Consider the following 23,299-nt stretch of genomic DNA (forward strand, 5'->3'; position numbering starts at 1 on the left):
AATGGATGCTAAATGTTCAGGACGTACGAGATCAATTTTGTGCCTAAATCTGATCCAACCTGAAAAAAAAATGTGAGATTGATTAAAGGTAACTTGAATGTTCAAAATAATTCATGGACCAATTTGATTTATGGGGGAATGCTCTCCGGGGGAGCCTGGCTGTTTTCTCTCTCTGCTCCCCATGTAAAATAACCCATACTGATAGAGGAGAGAGACAAAAAAGGCGGCGATGTTGCACGGTATACTCGCCCCACATAGAATTGCAAAGTGAAACTTGTTTTTAATTAAATGAAAGAAAGCTACCTGATTGCGTGGCCTCTACATCAGCACCAGGGCCAATGAGGAGGTCCATAAGACAGTAAAGGCATCAACAAGATGTGGGTATTTTGTATTTCACAAGGTGGTGCCATCATTTTGCTCCCCACCTCCTCTGTATAAGGTGCAGGGACCAAGCGACTAGTAGCCTCTTTTTTCTCTTCGCTTCTTTTATATTATGGGTATCACAAATCCTCCTCCATATTCTTTCTCACCTTATTTGGGTTACCACACATCCTCCTTGTTTCATTTCCTCCCTTAGCTTTCTTATAATCTGGGGTATCACACATAATCCTCCTCATATTTGTTTTTTTATATTCTTCATAATCGAAGTCTCTCCGAGTCCTTCAACTTGTCCGCTCATAGTGGTTTTGGAATGGTGGTGAACAAGGATTTCGATTGGGTTTATTACCTAAAGGGCATGTTGAAACCGCTTGTGGCCATCACAGTGGTTTTAAGGATGTGGCTCTGTCGTTTGTGCAAAAGCTTGGGTTGGGGAAGGAGATGCTCTACTCCATTACAAGGGTTTTTCTTCAGTTATTTGTCATCGATTTCTTGCTTCAATTCATTTTCAACAAAAAGAACACTTGCTAGATTTTAAGCGCTTACTTGTTCATGGTCAATTTCCTTATTTTCTATAAAAGCAAAAGACAAAAATAACCGATATCCACTGATCATCTCTGAAACCGATCTGAACTGTGATACCAATATCAATACCAAGAACTAAATCCATGATCCAGCCCTTTGAATTATTTTTCATACATTCTATTCTTCAAAACAATTTTGTTGTGATAGCCATCATTTATGGCTTTGCTTTTTCACCTCTAGATTATTTATCATACATTCCCTTTTTTTTCAAAATACTAATTTTTAAACATCAAAAGTTATTAATAATTATTTGTCCACTAAACCTAACCGTCAAGAATCATACACCAACACAAGATCATAGAGATGAAAATGTTTTTTTGAAAGTTAGCTATGAACCACCCCTTACATTACATTATTCCAATCTCCATCTCATGTAAGTGTATCCGATCAATCCGTCGACATATTAATCCATAATTCAAAAGGAGAGGCACAGTGTATGTAAGAGAGAGAGACTTTTTTTGTATATTGGTTAACCATAACAGGTTTATCATATTTATAATTAGATTTAATAATAATAATAATCAAGTAACTCTATAATCTTAAAGTAATATTGGAAATATTCATTCAAAGATATATGGAAACACATTTAGTAAAAGAAATAAAACCAAAGGGATAGAGCAACGAACTTGATACGAGTAGTACACTCGAACGTTCAAAGTTCAACTATCACTAGTCACATCTTCGGCCACTCACAGGGGTTGTGTTTCATTGAACCCCGCTTCTCACAACTTAACCTTATCTGGGTATCTCACAAATCCTCTTATATTGTCTTCTTTCATATTCTTCCTGTGATCGAAGTCTGTTTATCACATGTCCTTCAATAAGTCTGCCCAGAGTGGTGGTGAACATGGATATCGATTGGATTCCGTTTTGGAATAATGGTGGTGAACATGGATATCGATTGGATTCATTACCTAAAGGGCATGTTGAACATTACCTAAAGGGCATGTTTTTGGAATAATGGTGGTGAACATGGATATCGATTGGATTCATTACCTAAAGGGCATGTTGAAACCGCTTGTGGCCCTCACAGTGGTTTTGATGGCCGTGGCTCTGTTGTATGTGCAGAAGCTTGGATTGGGGAAGGAGATGGTCTACTCCATTACAAGGGCTTTTCTTCAGTTGTCTGTCATCGGCTTCGTGCTTCAGTTCGTTTTCAAACAGAAGAACGGTTGGTGGATTTTCGGCGCTTACTTGTTCATGGTCCGTTTCCTTCCTTATTTCTTCAACTACTTTCATCATTCTTTATTTTCTTCATATTTTTGTTTGTTTTTTTAAGCTTCTTTATGTGGATTAGGGATTATTATGTTCCTTACATGTTAGTTGAAAGATCTATTAGGGATTTTCTCTGGCTGCTTGAATTGTAATTTGGTCCATTTTGATGGTTATCATGTTTTCTATATTTTAATTTTTACCTATTCCCAATCACCCAAATATGATTCTTTTGTGATCAGTTCTGTTTTTCAAAATTTATAATCATTAGACCTAAGAGAATGATGATCTTTGAAACCTGCTTCCTACTTTGGCTATCGTTGGTTCAGACATACCTCTACTGTTGCTACTCAATTTTAGTATCTTGTGGGAACTTCTGTAGGATACTCTTTAACACTCAACTTGTGAATGCCCTCCTCCTTTTTACTTCACAATGGAAGAACAATTCCAACTGGTAGGTGGAGGGAATTTCGAACTGGTAGGTGGCAGGCAGGATGATTTGGCAGATCCGCATCAGTGTCATAGGTCGATACTGATCTGATTCTCAAGATTTAAATCCCTGTTCCCAAGTTAATGAATTAAGGGTTTGTAGGCTAATTAGTAGTTGATATGGGACTAAACTCCTAACTCTATCTCACACATGTCAGAGTACAAACTGCGAACATGTGGATACAATGAAAACCCGGTCTGATATCATGTAAAGTTTTCAACCCAAAAGTCAGAAGTGGGATGAGAAGGGACTCCAGATGTATGAGAGGAGCTGTAAGCTAATTACTAGTTGGCATTAAACTCCCAACACTTGAGTTATGTGCCCCATTTTTGCATTCTATTCATGTTCTTGCAGGTCTCAGTTGCTAGTTACACAGCAGGCCAACGGGCAAAACATGTACCAAATGGGAAGTACATTGCAGGAGCGTCTATTCTGACTGGAACATCAGTGACCATGTTCTTGCTGCTTGTCCTCAATCTTTTCCCTTTCACACCACGCTACATCATCCCAATTTTAGGCATGATGATTGTTAATTCCATGACTGGAACTGGTGTAACAATGAGGCGACTCCGAGATGATGTCAGGATCCAAAAGGACCTGATTGCCATGGTGGGGGTTGAAATCGTCTGTAATTCCGATCTCGTACAATTCCGTGCAATATCACCTTCAGGCGGTGACACTTGTATTGATACCAATATAATGGTTCAGATCTGGTACAACTAATAAAACATTAAATCAGTGAAGAGGCATTTAAATAAGATCTGGACCATTGCATTGGTATCAATACACGTATCACCCCCTGAAGGTGGTATTTCATGGAATTGTACGAGATCGAAATTGCAGACGATTTTTTTCCGGTGAGTGGTGGCCCTGGTGGGTTTAACTCAGAAGTATTACTTTCAATTTTTTTTTTTTTTTTTTTTTTTCTCTTGGCATCCAAACATAGCTTCTTTCTGTATATGTAGGTGGAAACTGCATTGGCCCTTGGAGCAACCCCAAGACAGGCTACAGTTCAGCAAGTAAAGAGGTCTTTGATTCTTGCACTCTCTCCTAGGTTAGACAATGCAAAGACCATGGGGCTGATCTCACTTCCTGGTGCTATGGCTGGTCTTATAATGGGGGGTGCCTCCCCTTTGGAGGCCATTCAATTGCAGCTTGTGGTGATGAACTTGCTGATGGGGGCAGCAACTGTTAGTTGCATTATGGCATCATATCTCTGTTGGCCAACCTTCTTCACTAAAGCTTACCAGTTGGAGCCCAAGGTCTTCAGTAAAGAGTAGGCTTTTTTTGTTGTTGTTGAAGTACTACTCCTTGACTACTCCTTACAACGGACATATCAATTATGAATTAGTGATTCATGCTCGTAGGGCATGACAATGGTGAAGGGAAAGGTATTCTTCATGATGTCTTCATACGCTCATCTTCCTTGGTACTTCATCAAAATGACAGATCGACGGTCTGGGTATGCTGCGTCAGTTCTCTTTGTCATTTATAATGGAACCCTTTTTTTGCGAAGGAGGTGGGAGGAGCTTGAAAAATTTTTAGTTGCATTAATTTGAAATACTTCGAGGATAAGAAATTCTCCACACCCAAAATGCAAATTATCATACTCTTAGTAAGTATCATATGACAATTCAAATTGTTTCATCGGAGTTTACCATGTGGCAAAGTAGAATTCAAGGCCACAAGATGGTGCATGGGATTGCAATGGGTTATGGATATACATTGGTAGTTTGGCAATGGATGGAAGAATATATATTACATCCAAGTTATACAATTTCTTCAATATCCAACAATTAAAATTGCCACATCGTTTTTCCATGTAGAAAAATCAGGTTATGGCATGGTTACAAATATAATTATAACCAATGTCATTGTAATTAATTTCTTTGTTAATTTTTGCTCCATATTATATAGTTAAAAATAAATAATCAAAGGGGGAAGGTTCTCACTAAGGCCCAAGAACTAATTTGGGTGTAAGGAGGGAGCTCATCACGTACTTGACGATAGGAGGTATTTAGAACATATCATTGTTCAGGAGGAACAACTATATATGCAGGGCATATTATTCGTGTGCAGGAACTTTCGTCATAAACAAAATATGATATGCCCTGTGCATCAAGTTTTCGTATGAGAATCATTCTCGTAAGGTGTTTGATCCACACATGAACTCCACTAAAAATAAAAATTAATTAAAAGAGGAGAGAGATAAAGGGGAGTCTAAGTGTGGATTAAATACCATACAAAAATCCTTCTCGTATGAGTACCTGATCCGGACCACTGTTAGCAAAAACGCGTTTAAAACTCCGTTTTAAACACATTCTCGTTTTTTATCATTTAAAACATGTTTTCCCGTATGCTTATCAAAGAAACTTAAAAAAAAAAGGAAACGGAAAGCATTTCCGTTCTAAACATGTTTAAACACGTTTTCCTTTTTTGGCGTTTTTTAAGACTTAACTTGTTGAACATAATGTCTACTTAATTGACCATATCTTTCTCTCCCGAACTCTGATCCACTTGATTCTTTCGCCGACTTGAAGCTAATTCAATGACATATATTTCTCATGATATTACTTTCAACTCAATATCAATGTATGGATCAAAAAATTGAGATATAAATTGATGCATTTGTTGAAAAATGTTTTTAAAGTGATGACTCATGACTCAAACTGAACATACAATACTCCAAAAGTGTGTTGACTATGTTGACAATAATGAACAACATCATAGTCAAACCACATTGCTCAATAAAACTTGGACATGTGTGGTGTATGAATTTAGAATTAGTAGTGGATGATATTCAATTATATGTCATAAAACTTATAATGAGACATGAGATATTTATGCATTAGTGTTGGATACTGTAGTTATTTTGAACATTAGATGCAAATATTCATGTAACAATTCCTTAATTTATACGAGTATAATACTATTTTTTTGGTCCCATTTGTTTAAAATCTACACATTAAAACTCGTACCGTCTGTTTTTCGTTTTTTATTGTTCTCTGATTTTTTGACTGTTTATTTGATTGTATCGTTCAAAAAATTATACTATTTAAAATCCATACCATCCGTTTCTATGTTTTTGCCATTCCTGTTTTCACTAACAAGGATTTGGACTTCCCTATTTGAGAATGTTCACATACGTCTCATGATGCATGTCTTTTTTATGATGAGAGAGTGATACATATAAGACAATGGGCGAATTTCGCCACCAACACCCGTACCCACTAGACTATTTAACTACCTGTGTCTAACTATTTTCTATGTTTAATTTAGTATCTTTTTCCATTAAAAAAAAAGAAAAAAAACCCTCGCAGGCCTCGAAAGCCTTATCCGACGTGTATGATAGATTGACCATTATCAAAGCCCTAGATGTAGATGTCATGTAAATTTGACTCTTCGTGTTCCACGGTTTCATGACGACAATAGTCCTTTTCTTATCACATACATCCTTTTTACTGTCATTAATAATGTTTAACAGGGGTATTTATGGAAGAAAAAAGACACATCTGGTCGTGAAACTATGTACAAGAAGAGTAGTTACGGAGAAAGAGAAGAGTTGTTAGCGCACACATGCCCCTGAACGGCTTTACCGTAGGGGAGGCACGTCATTATCTCAGATCGACAATGAAATTGCAGATGCGAGCTTTACCAAGCGAGCTTTCCTCAGAAATTCACGTCCCCAGATGGTCCAATTTCATGAGAAGTTTTGGCTCAGCTTCTCACCTTATCTGGATATCACTCATCCTCCTTATATTTTTCCTCTGATCAGAGTCTGGCTGAGCCCTTCAATCTTTCTGCTACTCTGTTCAGAGTTGTTTTGGAATAATGGTGGTCAATATGGATATCGATTGGGTTCATTACCTAAAGGGTATGTTGAAACCGCTTGCGGCCATCACAGTGGTTTTGATGGCTGTGGTTCTGTCGTATGTGCAGAAGCTTGGGTTGGGGAAGGAGATCCTCTACTCCATTACAAGGGCTTTTCTTCAGTTGTCTGTTATCGGCTTCGTGCTTCAGTTCATTTTCAATCAGAAGAACGATTGTTGGATTATCGGCGCTTACTTGTTCATGGTCCGTTTCCCTGTTTCATTTTCTCCATTGCTTAGCATTCCTTCTTTTCTTCATGTTTTTGTTAGTTTTGTAGCTTCTTTGTGTGGATTAGGGATTTTTTGGGTCGTTACATGTTTTCTGAAAGTCTTACTAGGGAATCTATCTGGTCGTTTGAATTGCAATTTGGTCCATTTTGGTGGTTATCATGTTTTCTAAAGCTTAATTAATACCCATTCTTAATCACCCAATATGATTCTAAAATGTAAGAAAATACTGTGAAGAGTTTTACGGATGATATGCAATGGCTGAGAATGAAACATTGTTTGTTGGGTTGCTCTGCCATTGTCATGAACAATGGTAATGAATCCTGTTGAGCTGTGAGGTTGGTGATCTTTGATACCTGCTCCCAACTTTGATTGTGATCGGTTCAGGCATACCTTTACTGTTGATGGGAGACCATATGATCAAAGGATATGGCTTTAACGAAAAAACAGCACTGCCTGCAACTCCAAATGTTTGAAAAATTGGTGGAAAATGGTGTAGACAAAGGATAATGTTTCACACTAAGTTGTTTAATCCCTTTTTGCATTCTATTCATGTTCTTGCAGGTCTCAATTGCAGGTTACACGGCAGGCCAACGTGCAAAAAATGTACCACATGGGAAATACATTGCAGGAGCATCTATTCTGACTGGAACATCAGTGACCATGTTCTTGCTTGTTGTGCTCAATGTGTTCCCTTTCACACCAATGTACATCATCCCTGTTGCAGGCATGATGGTTGGTAATTCCATGACTGTTACTGGTGTAACAATGAAGCGACTCCGAGATGATGTCAGGATCCAAAAAAGCCTGGTAATTCATCTATGTTTTTATGGGTTTTGTATTTTCTTTGGCCTTATCTTTGTTCTTAATCTGAATTTTCTAATTCCTTATGTAGGTGGAAACTGCATTAGCACTGGGAGCAACCCCACGTCAAGCTACACTTCAGCAAGTAAAGAGGGCTCTGATTCTTGCTCTCTCTCCTTCGTTGGACAATGCAAAGACTATGGGGCTGATCTCACTTCCTGGTGCCATGACTGGTCTTATAATGGGGGGAGCCTCCCCTTTGGAGGCCATTCAATTGCAGCTTGTGGTGACGAATATGCAGATGGGGGCATCAACTGTCAGTAGCCTTATGTCAACATACCTTTGTTGGCCAGCCTTCTTCACCAAAGCTTACCAATTGGAGGCCAAGGTCATCAATGCAGAGTAGGCTTTTCTTTTTGTTGCTAAACTATTCTTTACTACATATATATCAATTGTGAATTTGTGGTTCATGCTCGTAGTACATGATATGGTGAAAGGAAAGGTATTCTTCATGATGTCTGCCGAACTTGTATTTATGAATCTATGTTGTTTTCTTAAATTGAAACCCATTATAAACTGCAAGTCTGCAATCATCTCAACCACTCTTTTGCAATCAGATACTCATATTTGTAAATTATTCATGCATTAATTTGTCTTTGTGGTAGTGTCTGATCGGATCCTCGTACGAGAATGATTATCGGACTCCACGTAATCTCTCTTTTCTTTCAATTGGTTTTTATTTTGAGTGGAGTTCAAGTGTGGATCAAACACTGGACGAAATGATTCTCTTACGAGGACCTGATCCGATTCCCTTGTGGTATTGTGCTCTCCTTTCTTCAATATTGTAGTGGTTGAGAGAGAGAGAGAGAGAGAGAGAGAGAACTAGGGGTGTCAATCGGTCAGTCCGGCTCGGTTTTGGTCCGGATTGAGTCAGTTTCGGTGTGGGAAAGTTGAAACCGAAACCGAACCAGTAAGGAAATTCCAGTTTCGGTTTGGTTTGGGTTTCGGTGCGGTTTGGTTTCGGTTTGTCTTCGGTTTCTTAAATCGATTTGTAACTGGGTTGGTTTTGATTTTTGGTCTAGTTTGGATTCGACTTTCCATACAAATGTATACAAAACTATGCAAATTTTGATTTTTTTAATGAATTTTGGAGTGTTTCGGTTTCGATCCGGGTTTTGAGCTGGTTTCAGTTTGGTTTCAGGTTCATCCGGTTTTCGGTGCGGTTCGGTTTGATTTTGGGGTTGCAATACTTGAAACCGAACCGAACCGAACCAATAAGGCTTCGATTCGGTTTGGTTCATGTTGTTATTGGTTTGGTCCGACCGATTTTACTGATTCGGTTTAGGAATTGACACCCCTATGTAGAACAATGGAAAAACAGTGGAAGCTATTTCCAAGACCAGGGGTTGAGTAGACAATTCAACCAGGTGAGAAGTGGTGGACAGCCAGTCTCGAGTGGGTCCTACGATTCCCGAGTTGCCTCGCATAGTTTTGAAAATTATTGTGCCGATAATTTACCCCAACTACAGATCCAAGAAAAAATAAAACTAGACTGGGAAGGGCTTGGTTTCGTATGTGCGAGCCCAAGGCAACGAAACTATGGTTATAAATATAATAGTAAACAATGTCACTACAATTAGATTATTGATTTATTTTTTGGTCCGACTAATAAATGGAGGAGAAAGATTCTTTACAAGATTAATATAAGAAAGAATTTACACATACTAATAATAATAATAATGGGTTAAAAAATGATATCATTCATAATAATAATAATGGGTTGAAAAATGATATCATTCATATGAAATCATATTAGAATCATATGATCAAAATATAAGATAGAGAATATCAATGTAAACCCCATAATTTATCAATATGAGTATGATATAAAAGAATCTATTCAAGGGCAATGTATGCATCATTTACACAAAAAAAAATATAAGATAATTTTTTGATAAATATATGAGAACGTCGAGCTCCACATACATATGGTTGATGATGCATGTCATTTTGATTCCATAAATACTTTCTCAGCACTCTTAATGACAATGAAGGGGCATTTATGGAATGAAAATGACATGTGTAATAATGATTTTTTTTATGACGGATCGTATTGCTTCCATAAATACTCTCTAAGCACTATTAATAGCAGTGGAGGGGCATTTATTGAACGATGAGGACATGTGTCATCGTGAACCTTTACATGTCTTCCTTTTCTTTCCCAAATTTTCTTCCATGCCATCATTAATTAAAAATATGAGTTAAAAAGGACTTTGTGAAAGCGACAAAGATGGGAAACTCCGCGATCCACATAACACTCTGACGCGTAGTGCCTTGTGCGATATTTTTATCAAAGCGATAAACTATGGCTAAATGATTTTTATCAAAAAAACAAAAGCGTAGTGCGTTGTAGGCTTGTACGACCTTTATTAAAAAAAAAAAAAAAAAAAAAGCGTCGTGCCTTGTACGGCAGTACCACTGGGGAGGGTTGAAGTTTCGAAACGTAAACGTAAACGTAAAGGTCAAAAAAGAAAAAAAAATTGATAAGCTTATATTTATTTTTTAAAAATTACCATAAATAAGGGTGTTTGAATAAATAAAAGTGAAAAATTGATCAGATAATATCATCTAATGTAATAATTGTTGTTTAATTTTTTTTTATATTTTTTATATTTTTGCAATTCATAGAAAAGCTTTTTGTCAATCTTTCTCGTTTTTCTATTTTTAATTTGATCTTCTTTTTATTTCTTTTATTTTCCAGAAAGGTGGATTTCATTTTGTGGTGCATTCCCTTGCTCAGGAGGCCCTGTCACTAGGGGTGTCAAAAGTGAATCCAAATCGATAAGATTGATCAAAATTGATCGAAAAAATTCAGATCGAGCCGAACCAAGGGTTAATTGGATTGGTTTCGGATTAGGAGTATTACAAGTTGTCGATTTCAGTTCGGTTCATGTTAACCCGATGGGCACCTGATGGGACCGATCGATCAACCCGATAATTGGTTGAAAATTGAAACCCTATTTGACACCATAGTCTTATAATATATATCCTTCTCTTTGGAGTTGCAGCCGTTTGTTACTCAATAATTAATGAATTAATATATTTCATTATCCAAGACAAGACCAAGAGTCCAAGTTCACTTTAGCAGCCAAAAATTTTGGAATTGTGCGGCTGTGCTTCTTCCTTCTTCTTCTTCTTATTCTTCTCTGTAGTATGTCTTTCTGCCACTTTCTTTGAAAAGAAGGGAAGCGCTTCTAAAGCTCTCATCAATTAATGTCAATCTGTGGGCTTTTTGTGTCTCTTTTTTTTATTGTTTGTTTGGATCATCATATCCGATCATAGATGAATGCATTTGGTTTATTTTTATTTTGTGAGTTTGTGAAAAGAGTTACACCCAAACCAAACCGTTAGTAACCCGATACTAAAAAACCGAATTAAACCAAAACCAAACCAAACCAAACCGAAACTGAAACCGATCGAAAACCAAAAATTTTTAATGGTTTGGTTTTGTCTCTTTTTACCCCAAAAAAAAAAAAACAAGGATCTCATTAAAAGTTATTTATTTTTTATTTTACTTTTTTATCAATCCAACTCACAATATGTGGGTTCCACTCTCATAAATTTCTCACCCCTTTTTATCTGTCAAACAAACGATTTTGATTCTACAAAAAAAATAAAGAAGAAGAAGAACGATCCTAATAGGTGGAGATATCACGGATTGAATTCTTGTGGATTGATGTTGCTTTCATTCTAAGGTGTGAAAGCCGCTTGACAGCTCGTGTAATCGAATTCTAGTTAGAGGGTCTTATCTTACTATTTCCTTGTGTTAAGCAATATCGGAATGCTTTGAAGTCTCACAAACTCCATTGCTTAGCTTGAGCGAACCACTATGCTTGACTGTTATGGCGCAACAAAAGCGGCATAATTTAATTAGTTGGTTGAATGATTATTCAAGAATTATATGTATAAACTTATTCTAATCAGGGTTTTAAAATTCGATGAATTGAGTCAGAAATCAACGGACGAATCACATCAGAACCGGCACTGACTGGATCTACCGATTCATTTAAATTTTTACCGATTCAAATCGGCCTCTGTCCAATTCGATACCGATTCCGAGTTTTAGAACCCTAATTCTGATTTTATTCAGAAATCGGAATCGGTGTCCCCACGTCAGTCTCGACAATGAAATCGCAGGTACGGTCTTCACCGAGAAAGCTTTCCTCAGAAATTCATCCCGAGATGACCCATCTTCCTGGGAAATTTGAACACATTCTCTGTTATTTTCCTCTTCTTCATGTACTTCCTGTGATCAAACTCTGGGTATCACACTTCCCCAGATTCTTCTCACCTTATCTGGGTACCACTATCACACTTCTTCCTCACATGTGCTTCTTCATATTCTTCCTGTGACCAAGTTCTCCCAGCCGAGTTCTTGAATCTATCTGCTCAGAGTGGTTTTGGAATGGTGGTCAACATGGATATCGATTGGGTTCATTACCTAAAGGGTATGTTGAAACCGCTTGCGGCCATCACAGTGGTTTTGATGGCCGTGTCTCTGTCGTATGTGCAGAAGCTTGGGTTGGGGAAGGAGATGCTCTTCTCCATACTAGGGCTTTTCTTCAGTTGTCTTGATTGGGTTCGTGCTTCAGTTCATTTTCAATCAGAAGAATGATTTTTGGATTTTTGGCGCGTACTTGTTCATGGTTCGTTTCCTTGTTTCATTTCCTCTACTGCTTCAATTAATTTCAGCATTCTTTATTTTCTTCATATTTTTGTTTGTTTTGTAGCTTCAATTCTTTGTGTGGATTAGGGATTATTAGGGTTGTTACCTGTTTGCTAAAAGACTTATTAGGGAATTTATCTGGCTGTTTGAAATGTATTTTGGTCCATTTTGGTGGGTTTCATGTTTTCTAAAGCTTAATTAATACCTATTCTCAATCATTCAATACGATTCTTATGTAATTTGCCACATTCTCTTTCTTTCCAAGTCATAATCATTATTCATTAGACCTAATAGAACTTCACTGAAAACCAATTGTAAAATGTAAGGCCATCCTGAATGCAAACAAATACTATGATAAGTTTGTTGGATGATCTGCAATGGGTGAGAATGAAACATTGTTGGTGGATTGCTCTGCCATTGTCATGAACAATGGTACTGAATCCTGTTGAGCTGTGAGGATGCTGATCTTTGAAACCTGCTCCCAACTTTGCTTGTGATTAGTCCAGAAATACCTCTTCTGTTGTTGCTCAGTTTTAATTTATGAGGAGATATGGGAGACCATATGATCAAAAGACTCGGCTTTGACTAAAAACAGAGAGGTTGAGAAGTGGGAAGCATCTTGTGTGATCTTCTGTATGATACTTTAACACTCGCTTATGAAGGCCCTCCTCACCTTCACTTCTGAGTGGAAGAACTCGACTTCTGCAATAGAAATATTTGGAAGATAATGTTTCACTTTATCAAGTTATGGGAAAAGGCTGGGCACGCAGCCGGGCTGCCTAGCCATGTGTCTGCCTCCCTCATCCCTCATAGTGAAAAGACCCCTTGCTCGTGGTTGTTCCTTCCTCCCCTATGTCTGCCGCCTTCTAACTTACCTGGAGCGGGCGGCATGCCCAAACCCAACGCTGTCTCTTTAGTTATCTATCTCATCTTTGCATTCTATTCATGTTCTTGCAGGTCTCCGTTGCTGATTACACGGCAGACCAACGTGCAAAACATGTACCACATGGGAAGTGCATTGCAGGAGCATCTATTCTGACTGGAACATCAGTGACCATGTTCTTGCTTGTTCTGCTGAATGTTTTCCATTTCACACCACGGTACATCATCCCTGTTGCAGGCATGATGGTTGGTGGTTCCATGACTGTAACTGGTGTAACAATGAGGCGACTCCAAGATGATATCAGGATCCAAAAGAGCCTGGTTGGTCCAAATCGAAGAATTCCTTTTTAGTCATTTATTTTGGTTTTATATTTTCTTTTATTGAGAGCTAGCTTTATCTTTGTTCTTATCAGAATTATCTACTTCATGTAGGTGGAAACTGCATTGGCTCCCACGACAGGCTACACTTCAGCAAGTAAAGAGGTCTTTGATTCTTGCACTCTCTCCTATTTTGGACAATCTTGGAGCAACCCCACGACAGGCTGCACTTCAGCAAGTAAAGAGGTCTTTGATTCTTGCACTCTCTCCTATTTTGGACAATGCAAAGACCGTGGGGCTGATCTCACTTCCTGGTGCAATGACTGGTCTTGTAATGGGGGTGCCTCCCCTTTGGAGGCCATTCAGTTGCAGATTGTGGTGATGAACATGCAGATAGGGGCATCAACTGTTTGTAGCATTATGTCAACATACCTCTGTTGGTCAGCCTTCTTCTCCAAAGCTTACCAGTTGGAGGCCAAGGTCTTCAAAGCAGAGTAGGTTTTTCTTTTTGTTGTTAAACTACTCCCTACTATCGACATATCAATTATGAATTTGTGATTCATACTTGTAGGGCATGACATTGTGAAGGGAAAGGTATTCTTTCTGATGTCCGCCAACTTGTATATTATAAATTTGAGGCAAGGTAACTTGTTTTCTCAACGTGAAACCCTATGTGATAAATTGCCATTATCTCACCACTTGTTTAGGATTCAGATGCTCAAAATTTTTCGGCTGTGCATGCATTAAGTTGCCCTTGTGGTATTGTGCTTTCTTTTCTTCAATAATGTGAGACTGAGAGAGAGAGAGCTTGAGAGAGGTTTGATGAGGAATAATGGAAAAGCAGGGGAAGCCATCTCCAAGACCCTGGAGTTGGGTTTAATTTCGGGTTGGGATACATTTCTTCTTTCTCCTCTGGACCTTAGGTTGCTTGTGTTACTCGGATCCGGACCCTCTCCAGTGAGAGGATCTACCAAGAAGTGACCAATGAGCTCCCAAAATGACTGCAATGTGGCAACTAGTAATCCAACGGTTGAACCAAGAAAACCTAATTAGACCCAACCCACTTTACTTGATAACTAAAAACCCAACCCAAACCTGTGAAAAATGTTGTAATTAACTTGCTCTGCTCTTCCCTGTTGACGATCTACAAAGATTGAAAATCTCTTCTTCTTCAAAATGCCCTAAAACCATTATCAACTCTATGATCAGAACTGTTTGAAAATAATGTTCTTTGCTTGGCGCAATTTTATGTATAGACGAAGGATGGAAGGTGGATGAGATCTGGAGTGATTCAGGAAAGTTAAGGGCTCTTATAAATACTAACAATATATATCGATGGCCTTGGACAGCGATTCCTCTATTTTGAAAACTGAATTTTTTTTTTTTATCTAAATCAAATCTGCATATGAAAACTAACAAAGAAACCATACTCATTTGGAAGTAATAGCCCCTGAGGCTATGATAAGAAAAACTATGATCATAGATCTTAAATACCTGTTAAACTCTTTATTTACCGTTTAATATATATTTTTTTTTTTTCATAAATTTTTTTTTATGTATGAATAGCATAGTTTTAAAAATCGATCCACAAAGAAAGTATAGAAGTAAAATGATCCAAGAAATTTTTTTATAAAAAAAATATAAAATAAGGTAAATCCATTCGATTCCGAAACAGATCCCAAGTTTTAAAACCTGGACGGCAATCCTTCAATTGATCCTTAAACTGCCAATATATAACGATCGTCCGTGTATCGGCTGTCTACGTGAGCTCCATTGTTCATAACATGTGGGTCCCGCAGGTCAGAGGTGGATCCCGCCCCTGATGAACAGTGTGGATTGAGGACGATCCCCACGTGGGACGGGACCTGAGGCGGGATAGGCGGGATCCAGATGGCTAGGCTAGTCCCCCTAGTGAGCCAGAATTCATTTTTCGAAACCATGCGAGTGCGACACGTGGTTGTACTGTCAATATTGTACTCCCACACCTCACCTAAAGACAAAATATTTTGAATTAACTAATGGTCACGCAGGTATGTTTAAGTCAACTATCCCAAGTGATCCTTCTTATCCAAGATGCGGAGCACGATCTGAATTCATAAATCATATCATTTTTTATTGCCCATTTGCTAAGGTCGTTTGGTTCGAGTCCTCTCTCTCTCATCGGATCTTTGAAGACCCCTTTTTTCAGTCATTCTTGGATCCAACTATGGTGTGACATCAGTTCACAAGATAAATTAATGACTAAGAATAATTTCAGCCTATGTCCCTCTGTGGTGTGGACGCCTAAGAACAAGTTCATCTTCGAAAGAGATAATTGTATCCCTTCTGATGTAATATGCAAAGCTGAAGCTTTCTTTAATAAGTTCAATCGAGGCAAGTATCGTAAAGAGGTTGTGGATCATCCTACTGCTACTCCACCAAGGCAAGATCAACATCTAGTTTGGATTCCTCCCCATCTTGATGTGGTGAAAATCAACGTTGATGCATCATTTGTTACAGATAAGTCTTTTGGTGCCTTAGGCTTTATCATTCATAATCACAATGGATCTCCACTGTTGACTGCATCGAATCCAACATCAATGCACTCAATCATTAGCAGAGAAGCTGAAACAATTAAAGAAGGTATTTTCGAAGCAATTGGTTTAGGATATTTTGGCCTTTGAGTGGAATCAGACAATCTAAAAGTGATTACTGCCCTTTCAAACAATTCCAGCTGTATTTCTTTTCAAATCCGCCCTATCATTGAGGATATCAGGTTCATGTGTGCCAACCCTATAGAGTGTTTATTTTCTTATGTTCTAAGGGTTGTTAATAGTATTGCTGACACCCTTGTAAGAAGAGACTTGTCCATCCGACGCAAGACAGTATAGCCTCAATTCACACCTTGGCTGAATCAATTCTATGAAGTTGATGTCTTGACTTGTAACCGATCATTTTTTCAGTAAGATTTTGCATTATAAAAAAATAAACGATAAGTCAACTAACGTTAGCCACATAGCATCATGACTCATTGAAAAGAGAGTCATCCCAAAAAATATAAAATACTGTGACATGACAAAAGGTACGGAATTCAAGTGCCAACTTCATAAGGACCTATTTATTAATTTTTTTATGAAAAAGTGTTTTCTATGGAGAGAGGCATCAAATTTTCGTAGATTCCAGATAAAGAAAATCCGAGTTATAAATTCTTAAATATGTGAATCAAATCATATAAAAATCTCTTTCTTACAAGGTGAGGAAGTATATGTGCATAAAAATCAATGATAATATACGAATAAGTATCAATAAAGATTCATTATCTTTCATAAGGGTAGGTCTGTCATTTTATCATTTTATATACCTAAACACGAGGGTCACATTGTGAATGAAACTCCTCTACAGTATAATAGAGTTAGTAGTACACATCCAATGGGCTAGAACACCTCGAGACATGTGCTCGTGTGTTGAGATCCATGTCTGAGTGCTTCAGGTCTTTGAATGTACGTTGTTACCCGTGTCACACTGTAGAAGAGTCAGATCTAATATTCCCTCTTAAAAAATAATTTTTAAAAAAATATTTATTGCTTTTTCTTTCATTAAGTATAAATATAACAAAGAAAATAATAGCAAAATAAAGAAAGAATCTAGTGTCACGACACATGTATCTAACAATTATTCACATGTAGAACACATGCTATCCCTTCACGGCTTCACCTACTTAATCCTTTACGTATCCAATATTCCGACTCTAGGGTTTGGACTATTATTCTATGGGGAATCCATTAACATATATAAGTTCTTTTACGTTTTACTCAATGTGCAAAGCCACTATACTTTTACCTAAAAAAAGAAAAAAAAAAAAAAAACCTATAATACAAAATAGAAACCATTAAAGGTTAAAAAAAAAAAACTTAAATTAATGTAACAGAAAATAAACCAATGTTCTTTTCAAGGCCATAGGTGGCATATATCACTATGTAGTGTTTAACTCGTCTCTTTGGAGAGCACCTTCACTTCTCTATCTAATATGTTCACCGGCTGCATACTGGGACAAAGAAAGAGTCATGTCGGATTGCTAGATAGAGCATTACCAGAAAGAAGAAAAGATTGCTAGATAGAGAACACCATCTTGTGGCATAGTGGCATAGTGGCATATGAGAGACATGGAGAACCCATTTTTAACCAATGGGTATATATATATATATCTCACCGCTGTGTTACAAATCATTGTTAACCAACAGTTGAAAACTTTATTTTATCATGGGTCGCGATGGTGATGGGTCGAGGTTCTTGACTTTTAACAGAGTGATAACTCGTCAATGAGTTATCTTTATCTTCTGCCTGTAGTAGACACTAAATTTTGTCACTTTAAATCATAGTTCGATATATTATTATCTCAATTTAATAAATAGAATCCACTTTTCTTTATAACAGATTAAATATGATTAAAATATGGTTATTATAATTAAAATTTTCATTTAATTTTTTTAATCGGATACTATATGGTTAAATAAACAATAAATTAATAATAAAAGAAAAACAATTAATAAAGGGAGAAAGAACTATATCCATCTAGCGTTCTCCACGTCCACACACATGTGAAAGATGCCCCTACCCTTTGAAAATAAGGGTTGTGTGAAGACGTGGGGCATGCTAAACAGACAGGGTTCCTCCTCCCATAAATAAAATATAAGTTTGTTACAAACCCAAATTACATATCCATTCATGAACGCTTCTCACGCATGTTTTAGGATGACACATGTCATTTTGCTTCTATTTTTTTAGGGATATTTATGAAAAGAGAGACATATATCAACTTGAAACCAAACATGAAATTTTTATTGGGTTAGATGATCCAAACGAACTAGGATCAGCCAGTAAGTAAATTAGGTTTCATATTGTTCAGTTAAAAAATTTTTATTATGATTTTAAAATTTTTTTATTCCAATAGCTTTTTTTTTTTTTAATAGAAAGGGATAATATGCATCCGATATCAAGTACACTAACGGACAGCACCAACAGGATCACATGATGGAGCATCATTCAAGAATAATATGAGGGTCATTTTAGAAAAAGGGAAGAAAAATAGATACAATGAGTGCTAGTATACTTGATATCGGCTGCATATCTAACATTTTTTTTTTTTAATAGAGCACTGAAAAATGTTTACATGAACAGTTGTTAGTTGAGTACACATCAATATGTTTCAGATTGGGCCCGCTTCTCACCAACTCTGGAAATCACACATCATCATCTTCCATTCCTCCTACTTATATTTACTTCTTCTTCTTCCTGTGATCAAAGATTCAAATTAAGCCTTGTTTAGTCCTTCAATCTCTCTGCGTGGTTTTGGACAGTAAAACATGGATATTGACTGGGTTCATTACCTAAAGGGCCTGTTGAAACCACTTGCGGCCATCACAGTGGTTTTGATGGCCGTGGCTCTGTCGTATGTGCAGAAGCTTGGATTGGGGAAGGAGATGCTCTACTCCATTACAAGGGCTTTTCTTCAGTTGTCTGTCATCGGCTTCGTGCTTCAGTTCATCTTCAATCAGAATAATGGAGGTTGGATTTTCGGCGCTTACTTGTTCATGGTCAGTTTCCTTATTTCATTTCCGCCTCTGCTTCAACTAATCTCAGCCTTCCTTATTTTCTTCTTATTTTTGCTGTGTGGATTAGGGTTGTTAATATCTATTCTCAATTACCCAATATGATTCTTATGTGATTTCACTTCATTGAAGTGCAATAGTTAACAAATACTATGATAAGTTCATAGAATGATCTGCAATGGGTTGAGAATGAAACATTGTTTGGTGGATCGCTCTGCCATTGTCATGAACAATGGTGATGAATCCTGCTGAGCTGAGAGGATACTGATCTTTGGAACCTGCTCCCAACTTTTCCTGTGATTGGTTCAGACTTACCTCTATTGTTGATCTTCTAAAGTTTAATTTATGTGGAGACGAGAGACCTTATGATCAAAAGACATGGCTTTAACTAAACAACAGAATTTCCCACAACCCCAAGTGTTTGAATATATGGTGGAAAATGGTGTAAACATTTTGGGTGATCTTCTGTAGGATATTGTTAACACTCACTTGTGAATGGCCTCCTCATCTCCAATTCCAACTGGAAGAACTTGAACTCTGTAATAGAAATGCTGTCTCACTTTGACAATATCATCTTTCGAGGATAAAGTTTCGCTTAATTAAGTTATTTACTCCATTTTTGCATTCTATTCATGTTCTTGTAGGTTTCTATTGCAGCTTACACGGCAGGTCAACGTGCAAAACATGTACCACATGGGAAGTACATTGCAGGGGCATCTATTCTGACTGGAACATCAGTGACCATGTTCTTGCTTCTTGTGCTGAATGTTTTCCCTTTCACACCAATGTACATCGTCCCTCTTGCAGGCATGATGGTTGGTAGTTCTATGACTGTAACTGGTGTGACAATGAGGCGGCTCCGAGATGATGTCAGGATGCAAAAGAGCCTGGTTGGTCTAAGTTGAAGAATTACTATTCATTTGAGAAAATCTAACGGTCTTATTGTGGATAAAAAAAGTGACCTCAGATTTTCTCTATTGTTTGGGTTTTGTTGTTCATAACCAAATTTTCTACTTCTTTATGTAGGTGGAAACTGCATTGGCACTTGGAGCAACCCCACGACAGGCTACACTTCAGCAAGTAAAGAGGGCTTTGATTCTTGCACTCTCTCCTATTTTGGACAATGCAAAGACTGTGGGGCTGATCTCACTTCCTGGTGCGATGACTGGTCTTATGATGGGGGGCGCCTCCCCGTCGGAGGCCATTCAGTTGCAGCTTGCAGTGATGAACATGCAGATGGGGGCAACAACTGTCAGTAGCATTATGTCAACATACCTTTGTTGGCCTACCATCTTCTCCAAAGCTTACCAGTTGGAGGCCAAGGTCTTCAATGCAGAGTAGGCTTTTCTTTATGTTGCTAAACTATTCTTGAATACAGACATATCAATTGAGAATTTGTGATTCATGCTCGCAGTACATGATATGGTGGAGGGAAAGGTATTCTTCATGATGTCTGCTGCCAAACTTATTGTTTTATAAATTAGAGACAAGGTATGTTGGCTTTTCAAATTGAAATCCAATGCAATAAGCTACAATCATCTCAAACACTAATTTTGCAGTCAGATGCTCATGTTTTTGAAGCTGTTCATGCATTAAAAGTGGCCCTTGTTGTATTGTGCTTTCCTTTATTCAATAATGTAATGGTTGTGTGTGTGTGTGTGTGTGAGAGAGAGAGAGAGAGAGAGAGAGAGAGTAATTAAATTTTTTCTTTGGTTTTTAAACAGTTACCTTGGGTTGTGATGTTTGTTTTTGTTTGTGATCTAATTTTTCATATTCATATTTCCAAACAGCACCAATTACTCAGCTAAACTGATAGCAAACAGAAACATTTTAAAGTTGTTTAACTCTGTTTTGGCTAATAATGAAGTTTTTTCAAAAAAAGATGGAAGGGGGTGGTTTCTCTAATAAACATGTTTCCTAGAACAAGTTGTGTCACTGATTCTAGGTTTCTAGGTTCCCCTTAGCATTGCTCCCATTAAAATTTCTTGTATTTTTTGACTAGGTTTAATCCTCTCAATTAAATCCTAAGACAAAATATTCTGGATCATGAACTGCTGATGGGAATTTATCTATGATTGTATCTTTGACAAGTTTTCTGTGATGACCTAGATATCTACCACGTAGTAGATCTATTAAAGATCAAATTTTGTATATACCTATTGTCCTTTGCTTACATGTCAAGTTATAGTTTCAACAGAGTACACTAAGTAGCAAAATAAGACTTTAAAAAATCTAAGAACTATGAGAAATTGAATGGATGAACATACACAAGATAAATTGGAAAGACGCAAGGCATAAAGAATTACCTACTTAATTGAACTTGAGTGTGAACTTTGACACATGACTAATCTAACTATTGGTTGGTTAAAACTAATTATCCATGTAGTTTGAAATGGTAAGCCATTCTAAGACGTTGATGGACCGTCTATATGAATTTTTATTTGAAAAAATAAAGTCTTATCACTTAACCCAAGGGTGAGAACTCATTTAATTCAATAAGAAGATTCACTCAACTCTTAAAGGAACTTAAATAGAGTTCATACAAACAACAATTGTCTAGTGCGTCTTGAGTTATGACTGTTATCTATTTCTCCTCTCTACCTATAAAAAAAAAAAGATCAAATTTAAAAAGATCAAATTTTAAAGGAATTATTAAAACCTTGTAAAGGTATGTGAACTTCGGTGGTAAGAGGTGAGTGACAATAAGAATCTAATGGCTAGAAGTATCCTTACATGCACCTCAGCTGTTAGATCGTCACCGCCTCCCCAAGATGATTTTGGCGCCTGATAATGTGTGGAACCTTCCTTGTTCGAAGGAAAACCTTCTCCTAATAAGAAAGAAAAAGCCCGGATGATGGACCATTTCAAAATGTTGATTGCAATGCGTTCGACGGTCAAAAAGTTCAAAAGTTGCTTGCGATGCCGTTGGCGCATTAATGCTATTTGACCGTTGGCATGCGTTGGGTATTTGGACCTAGGAAGTGGGCTCCACTACTTATCGGCGTAACAGTCCGTAAAAGTCGGTATCGGTAAAGACCGACTTTGAGATAGTCAGAATCGATCAGAAGCGCCTGAACCCTAGAAAAACAAGTGGTATTGCCCACTTTTGAATCGCCAGGAATCGGGATATGGCGGATTCGAAACGCGGACTGCTCACCATGCGTACGTAACACGCGATCATACTTGCAAGGTTAGAATACGCGCGGAAGCTGTCTTCTTCCTCGAGAGGGTATTTTTCCAAGAAATCTGGCAGCCGGTAGTAACGAAACACAAGCCCTCTCGAGGAAGAAATCGGTTTTCGGGCGCACTTTTCTATATTTTCTTGTCCGATTCTGGATCAATCAACTCATCAATCACCAAGCTAGCTGACGATCAAGAAGGGTGGAGCAACCGTTATGACGATTAGATTTTTGACGAATTTCAAAGCTCGCGCTCTTCTCCTCCTTGGTTCGATCATTATTTGCATTTTACCGGGTAAGTTTCTTCTCGTTTAGGGTTTTTGGATTGCTTCTCAGGTTGATTTTATCTCTTGAGTTTGTTTCTTTCGTTGTCCTTGTGTTTCTTCGCCCGCTCTCGAAGTCGCGGATCGGAAATCGTCAGATAAAGTAGAGCAAAATAGAACTGTTATCAGATTAGTATCATCCACGTGATAATCCTTACAGATTGCTCTTCGAAACCGAACTAATACGTCTGTTAGAAAACTATGGAGATCAAATGGAATTAAGAGATTCTCTATACCAAGGGAAATGGGGTTTCAATGAGTGTGCATGAAGCAATCTTTTTGTGTTCAGAACTTGAGATTATCTCTTCTGGATGTGAATGATTTACTTTATAGCTCTTATATCAACTCAAGATTCTAAAATTCGTTCTGTGTTGCTCTGCTTGCGGTTGTTTTGGGTGATGGATCATGTGTTGGAAGATGAGCGCTTGGATTTATCAGTATGACTGGGAGGCTGAGGGGTAAAAAGAGGTCGGCTTTCCCTCCTGTTTTCCTTGTTGGTTCGTATTACATGTTCTGTAATTTTATCGGTGGAAGGTAGCCAAAGAAGAGGACAGGAAATTATTAAGGTTAAAGCGGTTGTGATGGCAAGACAATTAATGTAAGGAAGAGATGAAACTGATAAACCTAAATTGGTTGGCCCATAGCCGCTGGTGGAATTGAATTGAGAGTTTTACATCATTCTTTTGCAAGATTCTAGAAAATGTAGTTTGACAATGC

The 23,299-nt window shown here is 37.6% G+C and overlaps 4 protein-coding genes and 1 pseudogene across 4 annotated transcripts in view; 4 read left to right on the forward strand and 1 right to left on the reverse strand.

Moving 5' to 3' along the window:
- The window catches only part of LOC122082347 (pre-mRNA cleavage factor Im 25 kDa subunit 2), a 43,156-nt gene that overhangs the window by 15,612 nt on the left and 4,245 nt on the right, over positions 1-23,299 (reverse strand). The gene's annotated exons all lie outside the window — the stretch shown is intronic.
- LOC122082341 (protein ALUMINUM SENSITIVE 3-like) lies at positions 1,837-4,348 on the forward strand. The gene is made up of 4 exons (XM_042649838.1): positions 1,837-1,872; positions 1,913-2,166; positions 3,020-3,265; positions 3,631-4,348. The coding sequence occupies exons 1-4, from the start codon at positions 1,842-1,844 to the stop codon at positions 3,943-3,945; spliced, it is 846 nt and encodes a 281-aa protein (XP_042505772.1). The 5' UTR covers positions 1,837-1,841; the 3' UTR covers positions 3,946-4,348.
- On the forward strand, positions 2,140-20,704 carry LOC122082345 (protein ALUMINUM SENSITIVE 3-like). The gene is made up of 4 exons (XM_042649840.1): positions 2,140-2,166; positions 18,829-19,065; positions 19,725-19,970; positions 20,107-20,704. The coding sequence occupies exons 2-4, from the start codon at positions 18,835-18,837 to the stop codon at positions 20,419-20,421; spliced, it is 792 nt and encodes a 263-aa protein (XP_042505774.1). The 5' UTR covers positions 2,140-2,166; positions 18,829-18,834; the 3' UTR covers positions 20,422-20,704.
- LOC122082342 (protein ALUMINUM SENSITIVE 3-like) lies at positions 6,282-8,182 on the forward strand. The gene is made up of 3 exons (XM_042649839.1): positions 6,282-6,739; positions 7,327-7,572; positions 7,658-8,182. Exons 1-3 carry the CDS (start codon positions 6,497-6,499, stop codon positions 7,970-7,972), a joined length of 804 nt encoding a protein of 267 aa, XP_042505773.1. The 5' UTR covers positions 6,282-6,496; the 3' UTR covers positions 7,973-8,182.
- On the forward strand, positions 11,743-14,103 carry LOC122082343 (annotated as a pseudogene).

The sequence above is a fragment of the Macadamia integrifolia genome, chromosome 6 (assembly GCF_013358625.1).
Source record: "Macadamia integrifolia cultivar HAES 741 chromosome 6, SCU_Mint_v3, whole genome shotgun sequence".
NCBI classification, from domain to species: Eukaryota; Viridiplantae; Streptophyta; class Magnoliopsida; order Proteales; family Proteaceae; genus Macadamia; species Macadamia integrifolia.

Excerpts from the sequence above, each read along its gene's own strand:
- LOC122082341 (XM_042649838.1), top strand. The coding sequence starts at position 1,842 with ATGGTGGTGAACATGGATATCGATTGGATTC. Across the intron at positions 2,167-3,019 it reads TCGGCGCTTACTTGTTCATG|GTCTCAGTTGCTAGTTACAC; the intron begins GTCCGTTTCCTT and ends ATGTTCTTGCAG. Across the intron at positions 3,266-3,630 it reads TCAGGATCCAAAAGGACCTG|GTGGAAACTGCATTGGCCCT; the intron begins ATTGCCATGGTG and ends CTGTATATGTAG.
- LOC122082342 (XM_042649839.1), top strand. The coding sequence starts at position 6,497 with ATGGTGGTCAATATGGATATCGATTGGGTTCATTACCTAAAGGGTATG. Across the intron at positions 6,740-7,326 it reads TCGGCGCTTACTTGTTCATG|GTCTCAATTGCAGGTTACAC; the intron begins GTCCGTTTCCCT and ends ATGTTCTTGCAG. Across the intron at positions 7,573-7,657 it reads TCAGGATCCAAAAAAGCCTG|GTGGAAACTGCATTAGCACT; the intron begins GTAATTCATCTA and ends TTCCTTATGTAG.
- LOC122082345 (XM_042649840.1), top strand. The coding sequence starts at position 18,835 with ATGGATATTGACTGGGTTCATTACCTAAAGGGCCTGTTGAAACCACTT. Across the intron at positions 19,066-19,724 it reads TCGGCGCTTACTTGTTCATG|GTTTCTATTGCAGCTTACAC; the intron begins GTCAGTTTCCTT and ends ATGTTCTTGTAG. Across the intron at positions 19,971-20,106 it reads TCAGGATGCAAAAGAGCCTG|GTGGAAACTGCATTGGCACT; the intron begins GTTGGTCTAAGT and ends TTCTTTATGTAG.